At 37.9% G+C, this 20,957-nt stretch overlaps 4 protein-coding genes across 19 annotated transcripts in view; 2 read left to right on the top strand and 2 right to left on the bottom strand.

The window, feature by feature from the left end:
- Positions 1–6,065, bottom strand: part of LOC132204283 (sodium channel protein 60E-like) — an 80,294-nt gene extending 74,229 nt beyond the window's left edge. For all 14 annotated transcript variants that reach the window (XM_059632691.1, XM_059632730.1, XM_059632700.1 and 11 more), the window contains exon 1: positions 5,459–6,065. In XM_059632691.1, coding sequence (XP_059488674.1) covers positions 5,459–5,839 — 381 coding nt within the window. In that variant the 5' untranslated portion in view covers positions 5,840–6,065. The remainder of the gene's footprint in view (positions 1–5,458) is intronic.
- A 7,884-nt stretch (positions 6,066–13,949) lies between these two features.
- Positions 13,950–17,476, bottom strand: LOC132205320 (sorting nexin-2-like). Its single transcript, XM_059634293.1, has 10 exons — positions 17,242–17,476; positions 16,259–16,339; positions 16,100–16,171; positions 15,604–15,859; positions 15,393–15,548; positions 15,138–15,259; positions 14,666–14,965; positions 14,458–14,601; positions 14,146–14,298; positions 13,950–14,091 (listed from the first exon to the last, which is right to left on the bottom strand). Exons 1-10 carry the CDS (start codon positions 17,329–17,331, stop codon positions 14,041–14,043), a joined length of 1,425 nt encoding a protein of 474 aa, XP_059490276.1. The 5' UTR covers positions 17,332–17,476; the 3' UTR covers positions 13,950–14,040.
- A 141-nt stretch (positions 17,477–17,617) lies between these two features.
- LOC132205321 (osteoclast-stimulating factor 1-like) lies at positions 17,618–19,407 on the top strand. 3 transcript variants are annotated; one of them, XM_059634294.1, is made up of 6 exons: positions 17,618–17,708; positions 17,828–17,970; positions 18,058–18,178; positions 18,239–18,403; positions 18,583–18,794; positions 18,851–19,407. In XM_059634294.1, exons 3-6 carry the CDS (start codon positions 18,124–18,126, stop codon positions 19,094–19,096), a joined length of 678 nt encoding a protein of 225 aa, XP_059490277.1. In that variant the 5' UTR covers positions 17,618–17,708; positions 17,828–17,970; positions 18,058–18,123; the 3' UTR covers positions 19,097–19,407. The 3 variants fall into 3 exon arrangements, with proteins under 3 accessions (XP_059490277.1, XP_059490278.1, XP_059490279.1); XM_059634295.1 differs by having other exon boundaries at positions 17,656–17,708; positions 17,834–17,970; XM_059634296.1 differs by having other exon boundaries at positions 17,678–17,708; positions 17,828–17,901.
- Positions 19,408–19,746: 339 nt separating this feature from the next.
- On the top strand, positions 19,747–20,853 carry LOC132204673 (uncharacterized). Its single transcript, XM_059633308.1, has 4 exons — positions 19,747–19,916; positions 20,194–20,289; positions 20,351–20,619; positions 20,678–20,853. The coding sequence occupies exons 1-4, from the start codon at positions 19,874–19,876 to the stop codon at positions 20,816–20,818; spliced, it is 549 nt and encodes a 182-aa protein (XP_059489291.1). The 5' UTR covers positions 19,747–19,873; the 3' UTR covers positions 20,819–20,853.
- The last annotated feature ends 104 nt before the right edge of the window (positions 20,854–20,957 follow it).

Raw genomic sequence — 20,957 nt, 5'->3', positions numbered from 1 at the left:
TAATTATGGAAAAATACAATATTTCTTATTTAACCTTTTAATTTCTTTTAGAAACTAGAATTGACGATTCTCTGTTCAAATAAATATTTTCAAATTTGAATTCAAATAAGTAAATATTTCACTTTTTGGTTCTTAGATTGTGAATAAATTGAAATTCACTTCCTTTCGAAAGAATAAATTAATTAATTAAGGAATTAATTTTTTTAAGTCCATACTCATCAGTGTTTATGTTAAACATTTGGTAATTTTTAAATTCAACTGTAACAAATAATTTTTCTTGCAAAAAATCTGGAATATTTCCACATTTTCGTTCTTCAACAAACAAACAAAAATGTTATACCCGTGCTTTTAAAATGCAGTTTAGTTGATTCTAAAAATTGTTGACATTTTATTTTAAAATTTTGTTATTTATAGTAAAATGATTTATATTTAGGTATGAAATATAGTAATAAACTTTACGAGGTTCTAAAATTACGTTTTTTTCTAAGGGTGCGCTTAACAATGTGTAAGGCGGCGGCAACAAAAAAGGCGGTGTCGATTGATTCGCCCGCCGCTATATTCTGTAGGTACAACATGGCTCGTGCGATCGGATGCCCAAGAGGGCAGTTTCTTTTTCACGCCCTCGCCCTCTCAGGCTGATTGACTTTTTCGGGCCTCAAACTGCATAGCTCGGCAGAATTCGCTTTGATTGATCAACAGCCGGCTGCCGTTCTCTCTGGCAGGCGGCAGCGCGCGACCTTGACCCCGAGCTTCTTCTTCATCTTTCTACTTGTTGGCAATCAACAGAGGGATGCTCGGAATTACATTCGGTCCCTTTTTCGCACCCCTTCGCCAACGGTGCGGTCGCTCGCCGCACGATTAATTAACGCGAGTGCCGCGAAATGTCCCGTCTTAATTATTGCCTCGCCCTCTTTTAACGCGGCACTCGGGCCGGCCATTGATTTTTTCATCAAACCGCACGGCCCATTGTGCTCTGTCGTTTGTAAATGTACACATGCATGGCGCGCGAATCGATACCTTTTTCTGCAGCCCTTTCTAATTAATGTTTGGGCGATAAGTTCGCACGCGGCAATAATTGAATTCTAGCGACGACAATGGGCGCGAATTCTTCTCTCGGTTTTGATTCGGTCGGCCGCGGGTAATGAAGTTTCGCTCTGCATTATTGAGCCGAGCACGAGGACCGGTCGGTTGCTCGCTCGGTTGCTCGGTGGGTGCTGCTGCTTTTACCGGGGGTGGAGCAGAAGCGCGCTTAACTTTGTGGCTTTCGCCATGCGGCTGCATGGAATTTCCACAAACTGAAAGAGCCAGCAGCGGAAAAATTCCGCGCCGCCACGGCCTGAAGTGCTCTTTAAATATTTTACACGCGGTGCAAAGTTCATAGAATCGCGTCGAGCGTGAAAGCGATTGTCGTTGCTGCCAAGCAGGGAAAGTGGTGCTGCAAATTTTGCTTTGAACGCCCTGGAGAGAGTTGTGTTGAGTGGGCAGAAAGCAATTCAACACGCTTCGAGCATCATTGACAAGTTCCTTTATTTGCAAACGGAGTGAAGACAAACAATGTTGACTTCACCCAGCTATATTAACAACAATAACAGAATTAAGCTTTCAAATTTATTGCATAAACGTGGAAAATTAATAATGTTAAGCAAACAAATTAATTACAGATATTATCGGAATAATCCGGATTTTAATCTCATTGAAGGTTGACTGTTCAAAAAATTAACACATCTATTTACTATTTAAAATGCTAATTGTGTTTCTATTTATGTTTTTATTGCCTTCAGCACCTTACAAATAATTTTAAAAATAAAAATTATTAAAAGAAATACTAATTTGATGTTTAAATAAAAAAAAAATTATTGTATAAAAATCTAATTATTAAATTTATATATTATTTTGTTACAATTATGTAGAATTCTATAAAAAATTATTAGTAAATACATCTAAAAAAACCAAGCTAAAATTTAAATTTGCAACAATTGCTGCTACTTTATTCCTACAAGCTGCTTACAATTATTAATGTCAGTTAAGCATTCAAATTTTTATGTGAATGTTGCATAAATTATTTTTGATTTAATTAAACTTGCTTTAGTGTAAAACTTCAAATTATCTGTACATATTAAATACATAATTTTTTCTCTGCTGTATTCTATATTATAACTTTCTTCCACGGGGACTTGCCAGTTTTATACTTCGCAGTTTTTTCTATATCTCATTTTTTTCACTTCTCTTCCAGTTTGACATGATGTATAAGAAAAAAATGAAGTTAAACAGCATCTCTTGCTTCACAGGTGGCAAACATTTGCCAAATATTCGCATATTCGCGCATGTACAGCTTTTGACTGCTGTTTTTGTTTTCCTTTTTTGTTATTTTAAATGCGAAGCAGCACATAAATCATCGGACGTGACACAAAACGGTTCACGCGCCGAATACAAAAGAGCCCAATTTTCGCGACGCGCCTCTTGTCGCGTTCACCTCATTCGCGAGAGGCGGAAAAATGTTCGGTGTCGGTGGAGCGTATTTTCAAAATATTTTCCAATTGCGGCGCGCGAGACGAGACGCCATTTGGCGGCGGTAAAGCGGAATAACAACAAAAAGCGAGTATATTTACGGCCGCAATGTAAACATCTGCATGCAAAGAGGCCGCGTGGTTTGCTTCTGGGCCGGAATTTATTAGGAAAATGCCAAGCGGCAGGCAGGCCAGAGCGCACGGGTGATTTCGCACAAAACATGAATGTATTACACCGAGAGCCGCGCCGCGTCGGTAATTGCGTCACATTCGACCGGCCGCGCGCGCACTTGCCTGCTGCCCCTGCAATTCTGCATAATTGAGTCTCACGTGACGATGCCGAAATTTCACTAGCCAACCTGCTTTTTACTTGCGTGCACGTCGTTCTTGAAATTTAAGGAATTGTATACGGATTTTCACGTTTTTCAACTGCGATCCTATAGTCTGATATTTTCAATCTTGATTATTTAAGATTTTGTTTCAAAAATATTATTATAAAAGCCTCACTGTGTAGATTAAACGGCAAAAATATTAAGAATTTCTAAAAATAAATGGTTAAATATTATTATATAATATGGTTTTATGATGTCACAATTAAAATTTGGGTACTAAAAAATGAAATACAAATGGCGAGTCTCAATCGCCTTTACGCCGTTACAATTAGAATCAACAAAACATTCACACTACCATTAATTTTACACAGCCGAAATATAATTATATTTTATTAACTGCGTATTTTAAAATTAATTAGTCAGCATGAAACAAAGGCTGGCTGCAGCGGATGGGTTTTTTATTCCAGAAGTTTTAGCAAAATTCTTGCTATAGTGGTGATACCGTTTTGCTAGTTACAATAGCCGGCCTTTTTTCAAACAAAGTTTTACTCGTTTATTTATTTAATAATGTGGACTAATAAATAATAGTAATAAGAGCTTTATTTTTAAGGGACTCCATAAATTAATTATTATTGGAATGAAAATATCCATTATTTTTGAGGAAATAATTTTGAAACATAATTTGCATTTATTTTTGGAAATTTCTTAATCCACTAGTTTGAGATTATATGTATTATAACTTATAACGTTAAAAGATACATTCTTTAGTATATAAGAAAGAAAATGGGACGTTAAAAATATTAAACTTTACCGAGAGTAAAAAACTTTATGCCCGGCCGTATAATAGGAAGCGACTGTCTGTCGCATGCATTGTCCTTTTCCTCATTCTTTCTTTCATGTCTGCGTTGTGTATCAGACCGGCTCATCAAACTGTTGAGGCTGACCCTCGTCTTGTCGCCGGTTGGCTTTTTACCGCCACAACAGACCCGGCCCCAATATATCACACACACATTTCAAGACTCTATTTATCAAACGCTCTAATTACAGAGCAGCACGGTTTTTGGCGCCGATTGCCGCCTTCTAAGCGGATTACCGAGTTATTTATTACCCCCTTCGAAACGGGAAATGATGTTTTTTTTCGTTGTTGCAGCGTTGATTTGCTACACACTTCAAGGGTATTGAGTTGGAGACATATCGACGAGCTTTTTTATGTATAAAAAAGCTAGCAATCATTTTATCGTTTAAGTCTGATACAAATTTCTATTCAATTCAAAATCAATGTGGCTTTGGTTGACCCCGTGACCCGGTATTATAATTAGTAGCTATATTTTTTAATTGTGCCATTTAGAAATTAAAATTATATTTTTGATATTAGACTTCAGAGAAAATTTCTTACCGAATTTTTTTATTGAAAAATGGCACAACTTCAGCTTATGCTAGTATCAACGGATGTTTGCTATCGTGCTCGTATATTAAAATTAATCGTTATCACTTTGTATATCTGATTCTTTCAAATGCGCATAAACCACAGATTTGCCCTCACTTATCATGATTAGGTACGAAATTAGTTTCCTGCTCTTTTATCGTTTAGTAAGTCTCCAAGAAAGTTGTAATTTCAGCCATTTTTCTGCGACAGTCATAGGTGGCATGAATTTCATTTGTTACAAAATTCAAAATATAAATTTACTTATAATAATCAGGTGTTTCAATTTTATTTTATTTGATTGTGGTGTATACAAAATTAATATTTATCAATTTAACGTTGTTATAAAATTAAACGCTTCTTTGTATTTTATTTTATAGTGTATTTTTCTGACTTAGAGGATTTTAAAAATATTTTAACCGAAAACTAAATCGTTATGTCATATAAACGGAAATTAAACTTATATGCATTGGATTTCATGTAAAATTGAAACCGGATTTTAACCTCGTTTAGAAAATTTATTTCGAAATAGATTATGATTTTCATTCCATATTCTTTGAAGAATAGCTTCCATAATCAACAGCTTAAAGATTATCGTAAAATTATATAAAAAAGAAAACTAAAAATTTAAAACGTTAGCACTTGCAACTCTTTTTTTAAGGCTGAGCTTTGTATTGCAGCAGGTGTTTTAAAAGCACCAATGTGAATTATTTAATCTGAAAGCTTCAGGGAAAGAATCTAGTGCACCATTCAACCAAAAAAGCTGTTTGATCTTTCAAAAATTATATCCGTGTCACTCGCGCAATGTTTTATTGAGCTTTGAAATGGAAAAAGCGTTGAAAAGAGCTGCAGTCGGCGACGGTTTTGCTCCGATGTAAATTATATTGAAGCTCGAAAGGGCTCGCGGCGACTGAAAATTGAATTTTGAACAAAAGTATGCAGCCCGCTTTGGGACGAGAGCGAGCGAGAGACAAATAAAATGTATTGCGGCGCATTCATATTCAGCAGGCACCTTTGGCAGAGAGAAAGAGGCGAAACAAATAAAAATTGTTGGGGAAAAAGAGCGGACCGAGGGCAAAATTAAAGGCGAGGATGGAGCGGTTTCAAATCCCTGTCAAATATGAATGCAAATTGCCTGTCGGAAGAAAGCGCACTTGATGTAATTTTTTCCCTCCATTAGGGATGCAGGGGCTCACCTCATCGTAGATAAAGTTGTCAATTTCTTCGAGGGGTCTGCCGTAGAGGTTGCTGGGGAAGGGTTCAAACTTGTAGGGCAGCACCGAACCGTCCTCGACGCTGACCTTGCGGCGCGGCTGGAATCCGTACTCGCGCACCAACTGCACCGTCTTGCTCTCGAGCCGCTCGAGCGACTCCCTGGTGAAGGGCTTGACCTGCTGCTTGGTCAGTTTGGTGGAGCCCCTGCTGCTGGACACGGGCGTCCTGTCCGAGGGGAAGCCGGACACGGAGCTGCGGTCTGGCGACACGACCGCGACCTCCTCCGGCTCGCCCAAATTCGGCTGGGTGGGGCTGGAGTAGAGGTGGCGCGGCGGCACCTGCGGAGGCTGCTGCCGGTCCATCTTGCGCTCTCTCGCCACTCACCACCTTCTTATTTCATGTGACAACAACAACAACAACATGAACAACTCGCGGCGCCGGCACTGCACCATTTTCGCGCACGCACTCTCGTCGCGAAGGCGCGCGCCTACCCTTGCAGCTCTTCAGGCCGCGTGCAGCCGCCGCGCCAAAACGCCACCACCAAAGCCCACTTGGTATCGACGCCGGTGCAGCATGCTCCTCGGTCGGCTCCCTCCTCTCCAGTACTACCAAACTGGCTCGTTCGCCCTCTCGCTCGCGCCTGCACCACGGCTCGCCGCTGCTGCTGCGCTCCGTCGCTTGGCGCAAAGTCCGCGGGCACCGACTCGCTGCCGTGGCGCCCCGCACCGGCTCTTCTCACTTGCTCTAGCAACACACTCGCTTTGTTTGTTGCACTCTCGCCTTGCTTGTTTCGCATTGCGTTATTTATACTCCGCCGCCACCACTCGATACTTTTCCACGCATTTTCTCTAACCCAACAGAAACGCAATAGTTCCACTTTAGACTGGCACAATGATTTATGTTAAAACCGTTAAAACATGAATTTCCAGAGTGAATGAAGAATTAATGCACACAAGTCAATTCAAATTCAATCCATCTATTGTATTTTTCTCCGGATAAGTCAATTTTTTAACAACCCGCATTGAAAAAAACTCACCTATTTGGTTTATCCAAGATCTATATTTCCTGTGTAAATTTAAAAAGCTGCATGGGAATAAAATTAATAAAACAAATCCTAGTAAAATAGATCATCAGAATCATGACCAGATCATGAATAAAAACAGGTAATAATCTGAGAAAATGCTTGCTTCTTAATTTCAAATAGGAAAAACATTACATGAAAAATTTACTCAAATTTGAGTCAATTAAACAATCTTATTTAAAAATACCTATCATTTAATTAAAAAAAAGAGTTTTTAATTTAAAATTTGATTCTCAAAAAACCACGGCATGAAAGATAAAAACTACATTTTATAAAAACCACTACATAGATCAGAATCAAACAAAAGAATCCACCCAATTACAATTCTTACTCTATTAATGACAATAGAATTGATGTCTAACAATTATAACTAGCCACACAAAAACCCACTTTATTAGTTTGTATATTTCTTATTTTATTTCTTTGATTAAATTCCTATAGAACAGTGGAGGAAGAGAGTCGGCTGCAGGCGACGTGCTTTCCCAAATACGTCACTGCCGGCCGTGGCGTTAGACAAATTTAGTACTGCTCGAGTCGGTTCCGAGATGGATTTTTATGCGATTGCCGCCGTAACGTTTTAATCTACTTTCACGATTTGCCATAAAAACGTCCAAAAATACTCCCCCAATTTATTATCTCCGAGGCCTACAAGTCCTCTCGCCACATAAATTAAGGCCCAAACACAATACGGCAGAATTTCGAGCGGCAATCGATACTTCTGAATGATACTTTATGAGTTATTCCATACCGCGCGCGAGCCATTTTCGTCGGCACGCACAAGATTAGGCTCGCTTAGAACGACCGTAAAACCAAAGGAAAGTCCAGCAGATATGTCTGGCTGGCTGTAGCGCGATTCGTGGGCGAAAAAATATAGGGCCGAAATTTGTTAAACGGGGCGTGTTAACGATAACGGCGTGTTTACAATTACAGCCGGCTGGCGAATGGATCGTGAAATTTTTATTAACGTTCTAGGCTGAGGAAAAAAATTTTATTTTTGATGGAATGCCCAAATGGCAAACTTTTTTATTTTAAACATTTATTTTCCTACAGAGAAACCCACAGGAAATAAATACAGCCAGAAAACTGTTTAAAATTTTAATCTTTTTGATAAGACAAATAAAAGCAGGAAATTGCTGGATAATATAGAAAGGACATTACTTAATCTAGTTTTGATATGGAACGTATAAGCTCTTTTAACAAACAGTTCCGTCATTTTAATGTGAACAAAAAATATATATATTTGACGTTACATTGTGCATTATTCAAATTATTTTTGTAATACAAAAAATACAGGAATAATGGAAAAAAATAGTCAATATTTTCTCCAATACCGCAATTACAACCAACTGAGCTGATTGTGAGACATTTTTGTTCGAGTGCAAAATAAAAGAGAAAGGGCTTATCTATTTTTCATCAACCGCCGACGAGATTATGCGCCATAAAAAGGGCCAACTTATTCCGTCGTCTTGCAAAAATGTATTACAAAAAACGTATCTGGAACGGAAGCCGTTTCGGGGCTAAATAAAGACCGCGCTCTACGCTGATGCCGTCGGATATGATCTGACAAGACAGGGCTGTCGTAACTCGCCGAAATGATGGAGTTATTGCAGAGGTCTTTCCTTGCTCCATTATGTATTAGCTGGCGGATGAAGAGGCAAACAATGAGGCCTTAACGAGCCCATCGGCAGCTTTTGTCCGACGATGGCTGCATCGTCTCGAGTCCGCGGTAAAAATTGTTGTCGAATGTGCGCGGTGTGTCAAATGGACCGGCCTCTCTAAACTGCCGGCGGCTCTCTTGTTCTTCTTTGAGAGTGCCGCTTTTTTGGTCGGCGGGCGTCTTTTCTCTTGGCTGCTCTGAGCAAATATTGCCACCTCGAAGCTGCTCTCTCGCACCCCTTTCTTCTGCGTGCGCCAAAGGCATGTGGGATGATGCGCAATTTTTGTTGTCTGCATACACACTGCTTTGAAGTAAATATTGAACGAGCTTCCTGTACGTTGTTTGCGAAATTTATGCGCGTCAGTTTGGCCGGTCCGCAAATAGCTTTTGACGGGAAATTTCGCGTTGAAGATGTGGTTTTTCAATATAGCGTGCGTACCCTGTGCAAAGTAAACTCCCCCCATTAATATTGATAGGTTAGCCCACTGACAGAAGAATGTGCGCGAGATAAACGTTTCAAAGTTGTCAGGTGAGTGCACACGGCACCGCTTTTTAACGTCCGCTTTGATTTTCGTCAGCGGTTACGTCACTATAAAAAGTAGGTAAAATTGATTTTTTTTGGTCAAAAAGACTTAAACATGAACCAGGTTTAAAATATTGGTATAAATAATGTGATAATGTGTAAAAAAGCAAACAATATTATTTTTTAATAATTAAAGCCAAACATTACAACTCAGTAATTCACTTTTGCGTTCATTGAAATGTTTATATTACAGAAAGAAGAAACTTAATAAATTAATATTTTTCATATGTCAATGAGAAAATTAAAAATTTCCCGTTTAAATCTAATGGTAAAATTATTTATTTATTAAATACTGAACATTAACATACATAATTATCCTCTATTTTGTCAGTAAAAAACTTTTGATAATAAAGTTGACTTTATTATAAATTGAATGGGGCTTAAAATATATGTAATGATCATTTCATTATACCCTTCAGAGGAGTGATTAAAGTGAGAAATAGTGCTAGATGGTGATCTTCTTGCTGAAAACAAACGCAGACAGAGGTATGCATCTGGCTCGACCAGACTGTTGAGCGGGTTTGCTTAATCCGCAGACAGCAGGCGTTGAGCTAGTGTGCTTGTAGAGGGGAAAATTTATTACGGTGCGATAATGAAAATGCTTTTAATTTTAATTGAGTCAAAAAGAGTTTACAATTTTACATTCCACTTACATCTGTTAACATTTAGATAAGCCGTGTGTAATAAATTCGATTGACATTTAAAACGGGGCACACAACTTTTATTTTCCAACTGTTGAAACTTTCCACAGTTCGACCGCACTGCACATGGATGATAACATCATCGGCGGTGATAAACGCGTGATAATTCATGGAAGCGCGGCTCGTATGAAAAAATCGGCACCGCCAGTGCGTTCAACTTGTTGCTAGCTACCCCCGCTAGCACCACTCACTCGGTGCGCCATTATCACCCCCATTTGCCCATTCTCCGACTGGTATATAACAATCTACGTGCCACCTAGGAAACTTGATATCATTCCTCCCTACTAACTGAACTGCAGCCCCATTTTTGCCACCCTCGTTGGTACGTGAGGGTGTCGATTGCGTTCAGAGCCTCTTCAAGTTCAACTCACTTAAACTTACTCCATGCTTAATTAACTTGGTAATTACACTTCGGGAAGGCGCCTGGGGCCGCTTCACAGAGAGTGAAAGAGAGGCTTTTCAGATCTGGAGCTGACTAATTATTTTTCGCCAGAAAGTTTGTTTGTAAACAATGTGGCAACTTCCTCTTTTTCAGTGGAAAAATCCGAGACGAGTGCCGCCGCTCCCTTTTTTTTATTAGAGACGGTTTGTGTTTCTCTGCGCTCTGATATTTGGCGAGAAAGGGCGACAGAGGGAGAGATAGAAATGTTCAAGGACCCTCATTTTGTCCCACATTTAATGAATCCACAGCCTCGTGTGCGTGCAGACCCATGAGATTTTCCATTCATCTCGCCCCAAGCTAACCAGCAGTGCTTTTTGCGCAGAGAGCAAACTGAAAAGAAGAAACTTTGCTAAGTCGCCACGGCCGCCGCTGCCGCCGCCGCCGCCGCGACGAGTTACATAATCCGCCCAGCCGTTCGCCATTGTGCTTCTTTTTGTGTGTGCAATACGAAACGCCTCTGAATTTATTATTTATAAAGCGCACACCTCTCCGCCTGATATCCAGACATCATTAATCATGCCTTTACCGGTCCGACCAACCGGGTACAATAATTTTTTCCCTTCGTTCCTCGCTTTTTCTCCTCCCTTTGTTGCTTTTAATAAAGCGCCGGTGCCGCGGATATATGGACGTTTTTTGCCCAAGCTAATTTATCCCTGCCGCGCCCGATATTCGAGGCATCCTAAATGACTGAGCTCCCTCGCGAACGGGCCAATGTACACAAATCATCCCTCACTGACAAAAGCACTACACCCGCTAAGCGAGAGATAAAATGTGAAAGGGAAATTTGTTTTGTTGTGGTGCTGTTAAGAGCTTCAAATTAAAAGTGTGTTCCTAAGTGTCACATCTTTAGTGTATCATCCATAATTCATTTTATAAAAAATGTAATGCATCTAACAATAAGCAAATATTTTAATAATTTTAATAAAATGCGTGTCACTTTATGTAGTTTAAAGTTCTTTATTAAATAATTAAATTGAATAAAAACTTCAGCTAAAAGACAACCGTGGGTCAAATATTAACGCATAAAATCGTGATAAATTTTTCAGACCAAATCGCAACACGAATGTTTTTACATAACGTCACATAAATTTTCTGCTCTTTTCCCTTTATACTGCGATTGAGCTCAACAACTAAAGCTGGAGTATATATTTATGCAAATAAATTCTGCAAATAACCGTGATCTCCAACAGAAAACGACAGACAAAAAGAACACGCGCCGCCGTTCATTGCGATAGTCGGGCTGTATAAGCACATTGGACTTTTTAACTCTCTCCACCCGTCTCTCCATATAAATTAAACCAGCTGGGTATAATACCGCCACCGGCTTTTCGCAATATCACATATTCCGATGGCGCGCTCGCTTGCATGATGCTCTCGCGCACACACAGGCTGGTCGCAATTCGCTGCTAAAAATTTAAATATCGGCACAGAGAGCTTCAAAAGTTTTTGCCGACTCTGTATGTGTCTGATTTGTTATTTGGAGAGCAGCTGCGGCAATTGCCATAGTTGGTTCTGCTCTCGCCTCTGCAAAACAATTTATACCAAGCGTCCTATATATCTATCCGTGCGGCCATAAATTGATTCGCCGCCGCGCGCCCGAGCAAAATTCCATTTGTAACAAAAAGGCAGATAAAACTGAAATTATTGTCTCTCCTTGGCGGCGCACCGCCGTGTTTTATGGCGACGGATGCGCGCACACCACCTGCTGATGGATTGACCTTTTGAGAACTGTAACTCACCCACACAGGCTTTTCGCAAAATGTTTTATCCGATAAAAAAATTTATTTGCAATTTTAGGTTCAATCCATTACAAATGGAAACGCTCACGTAAGTCCAATGCACGTTGTATTATTTGCTAATTTAACAAAAATTATGAAAGCTATCCTAACTTGCCAATTTTATTTTTCAAATTATAATCATTGAAAATTGTCTGTCAAAAGGTTTTTGTATATTTGTGTTATTCATACGTTGGCTATTAAAATATATGTTTCAAAACGGCACAAGTAGTGCCAATTAAATTTAATCAATCAAGCAATCATTGAAATTTTGGAATTGGAATTCTCGGAATTCTATCAAAAAATTTGTTATTTAAATTTTAAGAGATGGTTAAATTGTTGTACCCAGTTGAGCCCAATTTGCATTCGTAGATCGCTCACATAATATATAAATTAAAAAGAAATTGAAAATTTAATTAATTTTCGGCAGGGACTAATATTACATAATTATAATTCTACATTAAATTGCAAACTAATCTTAACCCAGCTCAACAACCCTTGCGTATTACTTCAAGATTGGAATCTCCAGTTCAGTGTTCAGTAGACCCACAAGGAGCAGAAATTAAGCATTTGAGCTTGGCAAGACTTCAAAATTTCCCTCTTTGGTGCAGTTTAATTGTCGTAAAAGACCAAAAGAAGTCTTTGAAAGCCGCACGTATCTTTTTCTTTTTAGCCCATTTAAAAAGTTTTGACTTTATCAGAGCTGGCGACGAGCGCGAATTCCTCGCGCCACTGCTGTTCTCTTTGCTATCTATCGCGGTTCTGATGCGTCGGACCAATTTTACAACTACTGAACTTAGCCAGAAATGTTCGGCGCCGCGCGGCGCGTATCAGCTCTCTTTATGGTGCAAAAGAAAGTGCCTGGGCGAGAGAGTTGGAAGCTCCAGCAGAAGGCGAAAATAGGGGCCGTAAAATTTGAATGCCTCGCATATTGGGGTTGAAATACCCATCTATAATCTATAGCAGATACACATATATACGTGGCGGAGGAAAAAAAATGAATAAAATTTTGTATGCATTATCTCGCGCGCTGGAGAACGCAGGAAATGTTGATGCGGGCTCGATCATAAATAAAGAGTACAGGACGAAATATATTTTAAATTATTATGATAACAAATTGCGGAAAAGGGACGCAAAAAATAAAAATGAGCCAGTGGCATTTTCATAGCCCCATTCACCCTTTGTTGCTTATCAATGTAGATTTTGAAATAGAATTTGGCAAAATAAATGTGTAAAATTAAAATTGTTATAAATATTAGTATAATGATATCCACTCATATCTATTATATAAAAAATAGTTTAATACTTTAAAAGTTTCTGGAACATTCTGACACTGAATATATATATATATAACTACCGCTAAATAAGAGGAAAATTTGGCACACAATTTTACATCCGTCTTCATGCGGAAATGAGGTCAAAATAATGGGCAAATTTATTTCCCCGGCCGCAACATAACTTGGTTATTATAAAAATTGAATGGATTCGCTGAGCAGCTAGCCCTAGTGCATAATGCATTTATTTTTCTTCAGCACACCAACATTATTTTTGCATCCCTCATTAAATTCTTCCATAGCTGAGAGTTTCGCTTTTCTCTCTCGGCGTTTGCAAAAATCAATGTCAAATATGGAGCGCACACAGTGAGCCGGCGTTTTGTCCATTGTCTTTCCAGGCAGAAATCTCCTCTTATTTCTGCTCATTTTTCTTTCTTACAGTCGGCGCATACAACAAAAGTGTGTCACTTCATCCGTGATATCTCTCTCTTGCCTGCCAACGTCGTCGTCGCACCGCCGACCATGGATTTTTGCATTGTAAAAGAGCGAGCGGCGCACTTCATAATTTGCGACAGGATAATTATTATGTTACGACCAAAACGCTGCAAGCTCTTTATGATCAATACGGACATACGTCAAGAGCAAGCCTCAGCAAGAGCACTATTATTAATGATAAAATTGTTCCTTTCAGCATTTTATCTTGTTTTAGCAGCATGAGATAAATTACAACAATTAGCTAATTTTTTTTGCTCTTCATGTATCGAACGCTCTGCTTGCTAATTTTTGTATTATATAATATATTTTAGGGTTAAAATAGTGATAAACTCTAGGTTATTGCATAGAAGAAGCTATAATAATGTATTAGAATGTAGTACAAAATATGAGTAGATCAAGACTTTTAGCATACATACATAATTCGCCAGTATGTTTTCAAACATAGAAGATTTATGTAACATTCATATAATAGAAATAATAGTGATTTATTCATTCTCGAGATAACAATTGGGCAGATTAGCAATGCAAGACTCTCCTTGCATCCTTCGCATCACATTAAGCGATTGCCTTGGCTTCAGGCAGGAATGTCTCCCAAATTTGGATTAGCTATTTTACAAAATATTATTAATCTTCCTCTCATATTAAAAAAATGAAACGAACCTGTTGCTGATTATTCATGAGACTCTCAACGTAACGCATAAGGACGACCTTGAACTCCTGAGTGCGGACCAACTCAAAACGTTCCAGTTCCTTCTTTATCATCCTGCAGATATTTTCAAACTCCTCCTGGCCACGCTCAACTTTCGACTCCCACTAAAATTTAAGAATCACTGTTAATTTTCGCAGTTTGGTAAAATTACTTCCAGCACTTGGACAGTTTACAATGTGCCAGAAAGTTTCACAGAATAATATTAATCGCCGACAGAAGAAATTAACCACGGCTAATTTATCTGCGAGCAAATTGACACCGACCTCTAGAACTTCATCCTTGGCTTGGTTGATTTTATCAGTCCGGCCCATAATTTCAAACTTGGCTTTGGCTTCTCGCTTTTTGTTGAGCACGATTTGGGCGTGCTGCCAATTTTGGTACACTTTCACCCTCTCGTGGAACACATCCTGCCGGTTTATCGAGAGAGATCGTTAACACCAAATTCAAATGCGTGTTTAATGAAACTGAAACCTTAACGGCTCCGACGAGAGCCACGTAATCTTTGAGCAGCTCGTAGAGAATGGCGTAGTCGGCGTCACACTGTTGTGAATAAACGTGCTCGACCTTTTCCTCAACCTCGGCCAGAATGGACAGCGCCCTGGACAGCGAGTTGTGTTCATCACAGTTGCTTAGCATGGCTATGCTCTTGCTGAAACCAGCTAAGCACAAGCACAGCTCTCGACGCTGATAGACCAGCGCCTCCACGCGGGTCAACATGTTCTTCAGGTGATTATCCAAGCTGTCGATTTGCTGCACTTTTTCCTCGAACCACTGGAATTAACAAAATTAGTTTAGAAATATTGACAAATTTAAAATTTCTTTTATCGTGCTGCTTCATGCAATAATTTTAATATTTTACCTGGTTCTCCTGGCATATTTAATAATTCAACAATTACAAATTATGTTAATTTGTTCCAAAATATATCAGGAATAAGAAACGTACCACATCACTTTCATCCATTTTGTAGGTGATCTTGTTCACAGTCTCGCCTACTTTGTTAAACAGCCTGATCACTCCAGCACCACTCAAGGCAGATGTGTTTGTGGCTTTTGGAAGTTCCAGTTCTGAAGGAATATAATATTTTTTTAATGTGACATGTCTGTCAGATTATCACAATATTGATATAAAAAAAGTTTAAACTAAAAGCAAATTAAATCTCAATTTTTTTAGATATCGATGCAATGATTAAGAAATTACCTGACTCGAGGAAATCCCTGAAATCAGGGTCGACCCGGAGAATGGGGTGGTTTGCAGTGCGGTTGATGAAGCGCTCTAACGCAGCTCTTCGTCTCTCGATGAATTCTCCAGACGAGCCCTGATCCGCCTGATTTGAGATCTTAATTTTGGTTGAGCCTAAATTTATATCCAGGATATATTTGATACAACGTCCGTTGAAAGTGCTTCATACCAATCATGCTTTTCTCAGGAGCAGGCGGAATGATTCTCCCGGAGCGGAGGTACTTTTCAATCAGCTTATCGTGCAGGCCTAAGAAGTCGCTGAAGCGGCGGTACACGCTGAAGTTTGACTTCTTGTAGAACTGCATGTTGGTCTGTGTGGATACTCTGTAGGCCATGTAAGAACTCATGCCTTCGCCCATCTTCTGAGGCTCGGTGATCGAGACCCTGACGTACTGGTCGTCACCGTTTGCACCATGTTGTTGAAGCTGAAAAATAATTTATTAAAAATTAGCACATTTATTTATTCAAAAACTTTATTTTTTTTCCAAAAAAATAATTTTATTTTAGGCTAAAAAACATAAATTGAAATTTTAAAATTTAAGTCGGCTCTTGAATGAATTTTGGTCCTTTTTTAGATTTTTTCATCGTTTTCTAACGTTTTAGGCTATTTTTACAGGGTTATTAAGGTAAAAATAAAATCCACGCATACAGAAAATAAATCTCACCTCCTCTGTTGTGACTCTGTGCATTCTATTAGTAGGAAAACTGGTTGGCGCGCTGCTCTGCGTTGTTGGAGCCTACAAGAAAAGTTTGAGGGTAATTGCATGTTTCAACCTGTTGTCTGCAATTATTCGACATTGGCCCGTTAATGGCATTCAACGTACCTGGCCTGGCTGGCCTGTGGGATCGCTTGTCACACTTTCCTCGGCAAAAATGTCAGAGTCGTTGTCCAAAGGAACCTCCTCCTAAAATAAAATAAATTATTATTAGATCAAAGAAGAAGTGTTTGTTTTTAAACCGCTTTGTTAAATTTGGCGCTGTACATTTTTATACCAAGAAACATTATATAGGTCCATCAGTAATAAAATTTTGTATAGCTTTGATAAAGATTATTTGTCGGTTGTTTCATGTCACATGATATAACATTCCAGTCACTGCTGGGTAAATATCTATGGGGGCACATTATGATGTTATTTGCTTTATGGAATGGTCTATTTTTATCTCCAGCATGATGAGCGCAAAATGAAATAAGGAAATACCAAAATATAATATACTATCCGGCGATTTCGTAATTAAAATAAAAAAATTGAATAATTTTTAAATCAACAATGACAGAGTTTTTAAATTATAATTAATCGGAAAGTTATGAAACTTATTTCATGCGTGAAACATAATAATCGAATTAAAATTTCTTGCACAGCTAAATAATATATTTTTTGATATTTAATTCATTGTTAAAAAAAGATTTTCCTGTTCTATGAATAAAAATGTATGTTTGTATTGAACAACAGAAATTTTATTATATATATATCTAATTAAAAATTTACAATAAATAAACGCAAAAAACCTTCTGGGTCAATATAATCTGAATATCATATAATACAGAAATGGCTTCTAATGGAATACTAAATTATCCAAAATTTATTTCCATTTTTTTTTTCTTAAATTCTTCTAAATTTTAAATAACTTATAGAAATATTTAAAAAAACATTTTCTGGCTTACAAAGGCTTATTTAAAATTTCATTACAGACGTTTTAGTTTTTAGTCAGCGCTGCAGGGTTTTTACTTGCGATAAAGTGTTGTTTTGGGAACGCCGGATACTGGACATCAGAGATAAAAATTTTGACACTTGGTTTTTTTACAAACCTCCAAAGCCGATTGAAACAAATCCTCGCTCTGCTCGAGGCTCACTTGCTGCAACTCGGGCGGATTGTTTTCGCCGTCGTTCTCTTCCATCGTGGCTGGAATTCAAGGCTAATTTACTCCTCGGCAAGCTTGAATAATTATTTTTGAGAAATCTGAATAATTGTGGGCTGGTTCCGCCAGCCGACTCGACGAATGACGACGAAAAACGGGTTAAATTGAAAAGTTGGAGTCGAGATCGAGCCGAAACGAACGCCCCGTTTGCATGCGTCACCGCATCACTTTTCACGTGCCGCAGCGCGAAATCGGGATTCTCATCGATGACCTTGCACGATTCTGCCAAGTGACGTGTGTTTAGGCGGCCATCTTTAAATAACAACAGCAGCGCCAGAATTTGAAAGTTTCTTACTCTTTGCGGCACGAAAGTAGAAGGGGTCGAGGACCTCGGTGGGTGGCGCAGCAATAAAAAGGTAAACAAAACAAACTTAAAAGAGGATTTTTTCTGATTTTTGGCAGTATATGTCAATCAAGTTGACCTTCTGATGAAAAAATTAATTTCTGAATTGATGTTTTATTATTTTCATAAAAGCAACAGACGACGCCGCAACCCACCAGCCACGTTATCTTGACCGGAAATCGCAAAACCAAGAAAAAATAGGCTTGGTTTGTTTTTGTTACGCAAGTTTTATTTGTTAACTCTTCAAAGACATCGATCCACTCACTCTGTGTTAAGTGAGTTTTTTTTATAGCTTTGAGTTTCTAAACGCAATAAAAATACGGTATTAATTATATTAATTTATTATTTTGTTCCATTTTCAGAAAAAAAGTGACGTTCCGAGTAGATGTGATATTTAGAAAATAAATCAAGAAAATTAATATTAAAACATGAGTACTTCTTTAAGCCGTACGCCCAGCGCCCCAAAAATTGCTCCGAAGCCAGGTATATTTAATACAAAAATTGTTTCAGGATATTTTTTTAATTTTTTGTGTATGCCTCTAGGAAAAATTAAAGTTGTGAGAGCCCTTTACGATTATTCCGCTCAAAATCCTGACGAGTTGACATTCCAAGAGGGAGACGTTTTGTACGTCTTGGACCAAGTTACAGACCAAAACTGGTGGAGGGCAAAATGCGGCCCAAATTTCGGACTGATTCCTAGCAATTACGGTATAATTTATAAGATTTTGTTTTTAATACTTAAATTCCTTAAATTATTATTTGATGTAAGAAAATTTGGAATATTTTATTTTTAGTTCATATATTTAGTAAAAAAATCTATTTAATTTTCCTCACTTTACCGCAAGATAATATAATATTTTTCTAAAATTTTAAACCTTTATTTTTAGTTGAAACTTGTACCGAAGAAGTCCTTTTTCCTCTACATGATGCCGCTCGCAGAGGAAATCTGAGTAACCTGAAGCAGGGTCTCTCCGAAGGTGTCTCGGCCACAAGCTTGGATCACGCAGGGAACACAGCCCTTCTTTGGGCTTGTCATTCTGGCCAGTTGGAGTGTGTGCAGGAGCTGCTTAAAATTCCTAGCGAAGCCTTAAACGCTCAAGTATTTTAATTTTGTATGAATTATTTCTATCAAATATAACTCCATTGGTTTTTTAGAATCGTCTTGGAGACACTCCTCTGCATTCTGCAGCCTCCAAAGGTCACCTAGATGTGGTCAACCTTCTGCTAGAGATAGGGGCCGACACAAGTTTAAAAAACACCGATGGTCTCACTGCCCTCGACTTAGCGTCAACCAACGCAATCAAATCCGTCATTCAGCGTCAGAATTTAAACCGTCAAAGCTCTAAAAATTCCATTAACTATTCTCCAGATGAATATGAGGATGATGAAATTTCTGACTGAATCCAAAAACTCCATTGCGATAAAAAAAGTTCAAAAAAATCATTTTATTTACAAGAAAATGTGGAGTGTTTAATTAAGAAATATAGAAGATGAAATAGCGTAGTAATTGTAATCAGTATTTTTTTTTATACAAAATTAAACATGATATCTATATATATCAAGGAAAATGTAATTTTGAAACTACCTAAAAATGGAAGGCATGAAATGTAACCTAAATTTTATTGCATAATTATATATAACTATATTTTCATATTGTATGTATATAAACACGTGTGCACACGGTGTGTGAAAGTTTTCTAAAATAAATGTCCAAAAACTAAAAAAATCTTTTTTCTTTTAATTATTTAAAGGACTATAATTAATTTGGTTTGTATCAAAATGATTAAACTATATTTTCATGCTCGAAATTATTTTGATAATAATAATATTTTTAATATCCGCATAAAATCAGTGATAAAGAAATATTAAATTATCAAAAATTCCCAAATGTTTTCAATAAGGATTTATAAAGAATTTCTTTTTATTAAGATTTCTTAATAGGTCCATGATTTTAACAAAATTAAATACATAAAGAGCGATCTGTACAGTGCCATCTATGCAACCCTTTGCATGAACTTGCCGGCAGGCAGCGAATTTGAGCAAGCGTACAACTCTGTGGAGCAAGCCGAGAGCCGAGCAAGCGAACAGATGTTTTCCAACCGGGATAATAACAAACGCGAGATTGCATTTTAATTTCTTCTTAATTTAGCTGTAATGCGTAAAAGCTGAGGTAAAATCATGTTGAGGACTTTAAGCACCCGCCTAGGGCACATTTTAGCCCGTAAGTATCACGTCATTCGCTTTGAAAAACACATTTTTCCTCTGAAATACAAACACGTTTGCTTCTTGTATAATGGACGTGTCTTCGATATTTATTCATTTTTTCAGGTTTATCTCTCTATATTGATGAAAAATATTAAGAATTTAAAAAAATTTTCGACTCTTTGCAATTGGAAACTGTTTTTTATTTGCATATTTTTTTCTAGTTTTTTTAGAAAGAAATCTGCGAATGTTTCTTTTTGTAAATTTGTCGTATAATATCTAATTTTTATTTTTAGGAAACTTGGGCACAAAAACAATGGTCAAAACTATAGAGCCAGCAAAAAGTTATTCTCCTTCAAGCTGGACTGTTCCGTTGATTACGTCTCAGCAAAGTATATTTTTTCAGAATAAATAAAATCGAAAAATATTTTAATACAAATTATGGTTCTGCAGGTCGCAAATCATCAACCTCAATCTCCGGCAAACCGACCCTCGAGTGGAAGATGCCTCCTCCCTCCCTGATTGACCTTCTTGTTCCTGTTCGCCAAACACCAGTGGCTCCAAAAATTGCGCCTCTCGACCTCCCTGTTGTGCCCAAAACCTCCCCTGGGGAGGATAGAGATGAAATTCAAGCCGCCAGACTTATTGTCATCAGGAGGCATAAAATGAAGAAACATAAGAGGAAGAAGCTCAGAAAGAGAATGAAATTTGAATGGGCGAAAGTAATTACTTTAAGTAATAAAAAAACGTAACTAAAAAAACCCTCTGTTGAATTTTTAGCTGAGAATGCGAAGAGAAGCCAAAAAGGAGAAAGATTTCCAGCAAGGTTTAATAAGTCAAGTAGAGGAGGCTCATAGTTTCAACGCAGAGGCTTACGTGCAGGAAAAGTTGAAAAAATTAAAAATGAGTGGAAAATTGTAGCAAGCTTCTCGGTATTAAATTTACTGTCGTGATAACTTCCAAATTTTTTTCTTTCTAGAAATAAATATGTATTTAAAATTCTAACATAAGAAATTTCCCCGAACTAATGATATTAGCTAAAATCGTCTGCACATAGACT

This window comes from Neocloeon triangulifer, unplaced genomic scaffold, assembly GCF_031216515.1.
Source record: "Neocloeon triangulifer isolate White Clay Creek 2 clone unplaced genomic scaffold, ASM3121651v1 ptg000002l, whole genome shotgun sequence".
Taxonomy (NCBI): Eukaryota; Metazoa; Arthropoda; class Insecta; order Ephemeroptera; family Baetidae; genus Neocloeon; species Neocloeon triangulifer.
This window is presented reverse-complemented; position numbering and strand designations above follow the sequence as displayed.

Coding starts and splice junctions, on each gene's coding strand:
- LOC132205321 (XM_059634294.1), top strand. CDS start 18,124: ATGAGTACTTCTTTAAGCCGTACGCCCAGCGCCCCAAAAATTGCTCCG. Junction 18,179..18,238: donor AAAAATTGCTCCGAAGCCAG/GTATATTTAATA, acceptor GTATGCCTCTAG/GAAAAATTAAAGTTGTGAGA. Junction 18,404..18,582: donor ACTGATTCCTAGCAATTACG/GTATAATTTATA, acceptor CTTTATTTTTAG/TTGAAACTTGTACCGAAGAA.
- LOC132204673 (XM_059633308.1), top strand. CDS start 19,874: ATGTTGAGGACTTTAAGCACCCGCCTAGGGCACATTTTAGCCC. Junction 19,917..20,193: donor CCTAGGGCACATTTTAGCCC/GTAAGTATCACG, acceptor TTTTATTTTTAG/GAAACTTGGGCACAAAAACA. Junction 20,290..20,350: donor GTTGATTACGTCTCAGCAAA/GTATATTTTTTC, acceptor ATGGTTCTGCAG/GTCGCAAATCATCAACCTCA.
- LOC132205320 (XM_059634293.1), bottom strand. CDS start 17,331: ATGGAAGAGAACGACGGCGAAAACAATCCGCCCGAGTTGCAGCAAGTG. Junction 15,260..15,392: donor CAGGGATTTCCTCGAGTCAG/GTAATTTCTTAA, acceptor ATATTCCTTCAG/AACTGGAACTTCCAAAAGCC. Junction 14,092..14,145: donor TCATGAATAATCAGCAACAG/GTTCGTTTCATT, acceptor TTTGTAAAATAG/CTAATCCAAATTTGGGAGAC.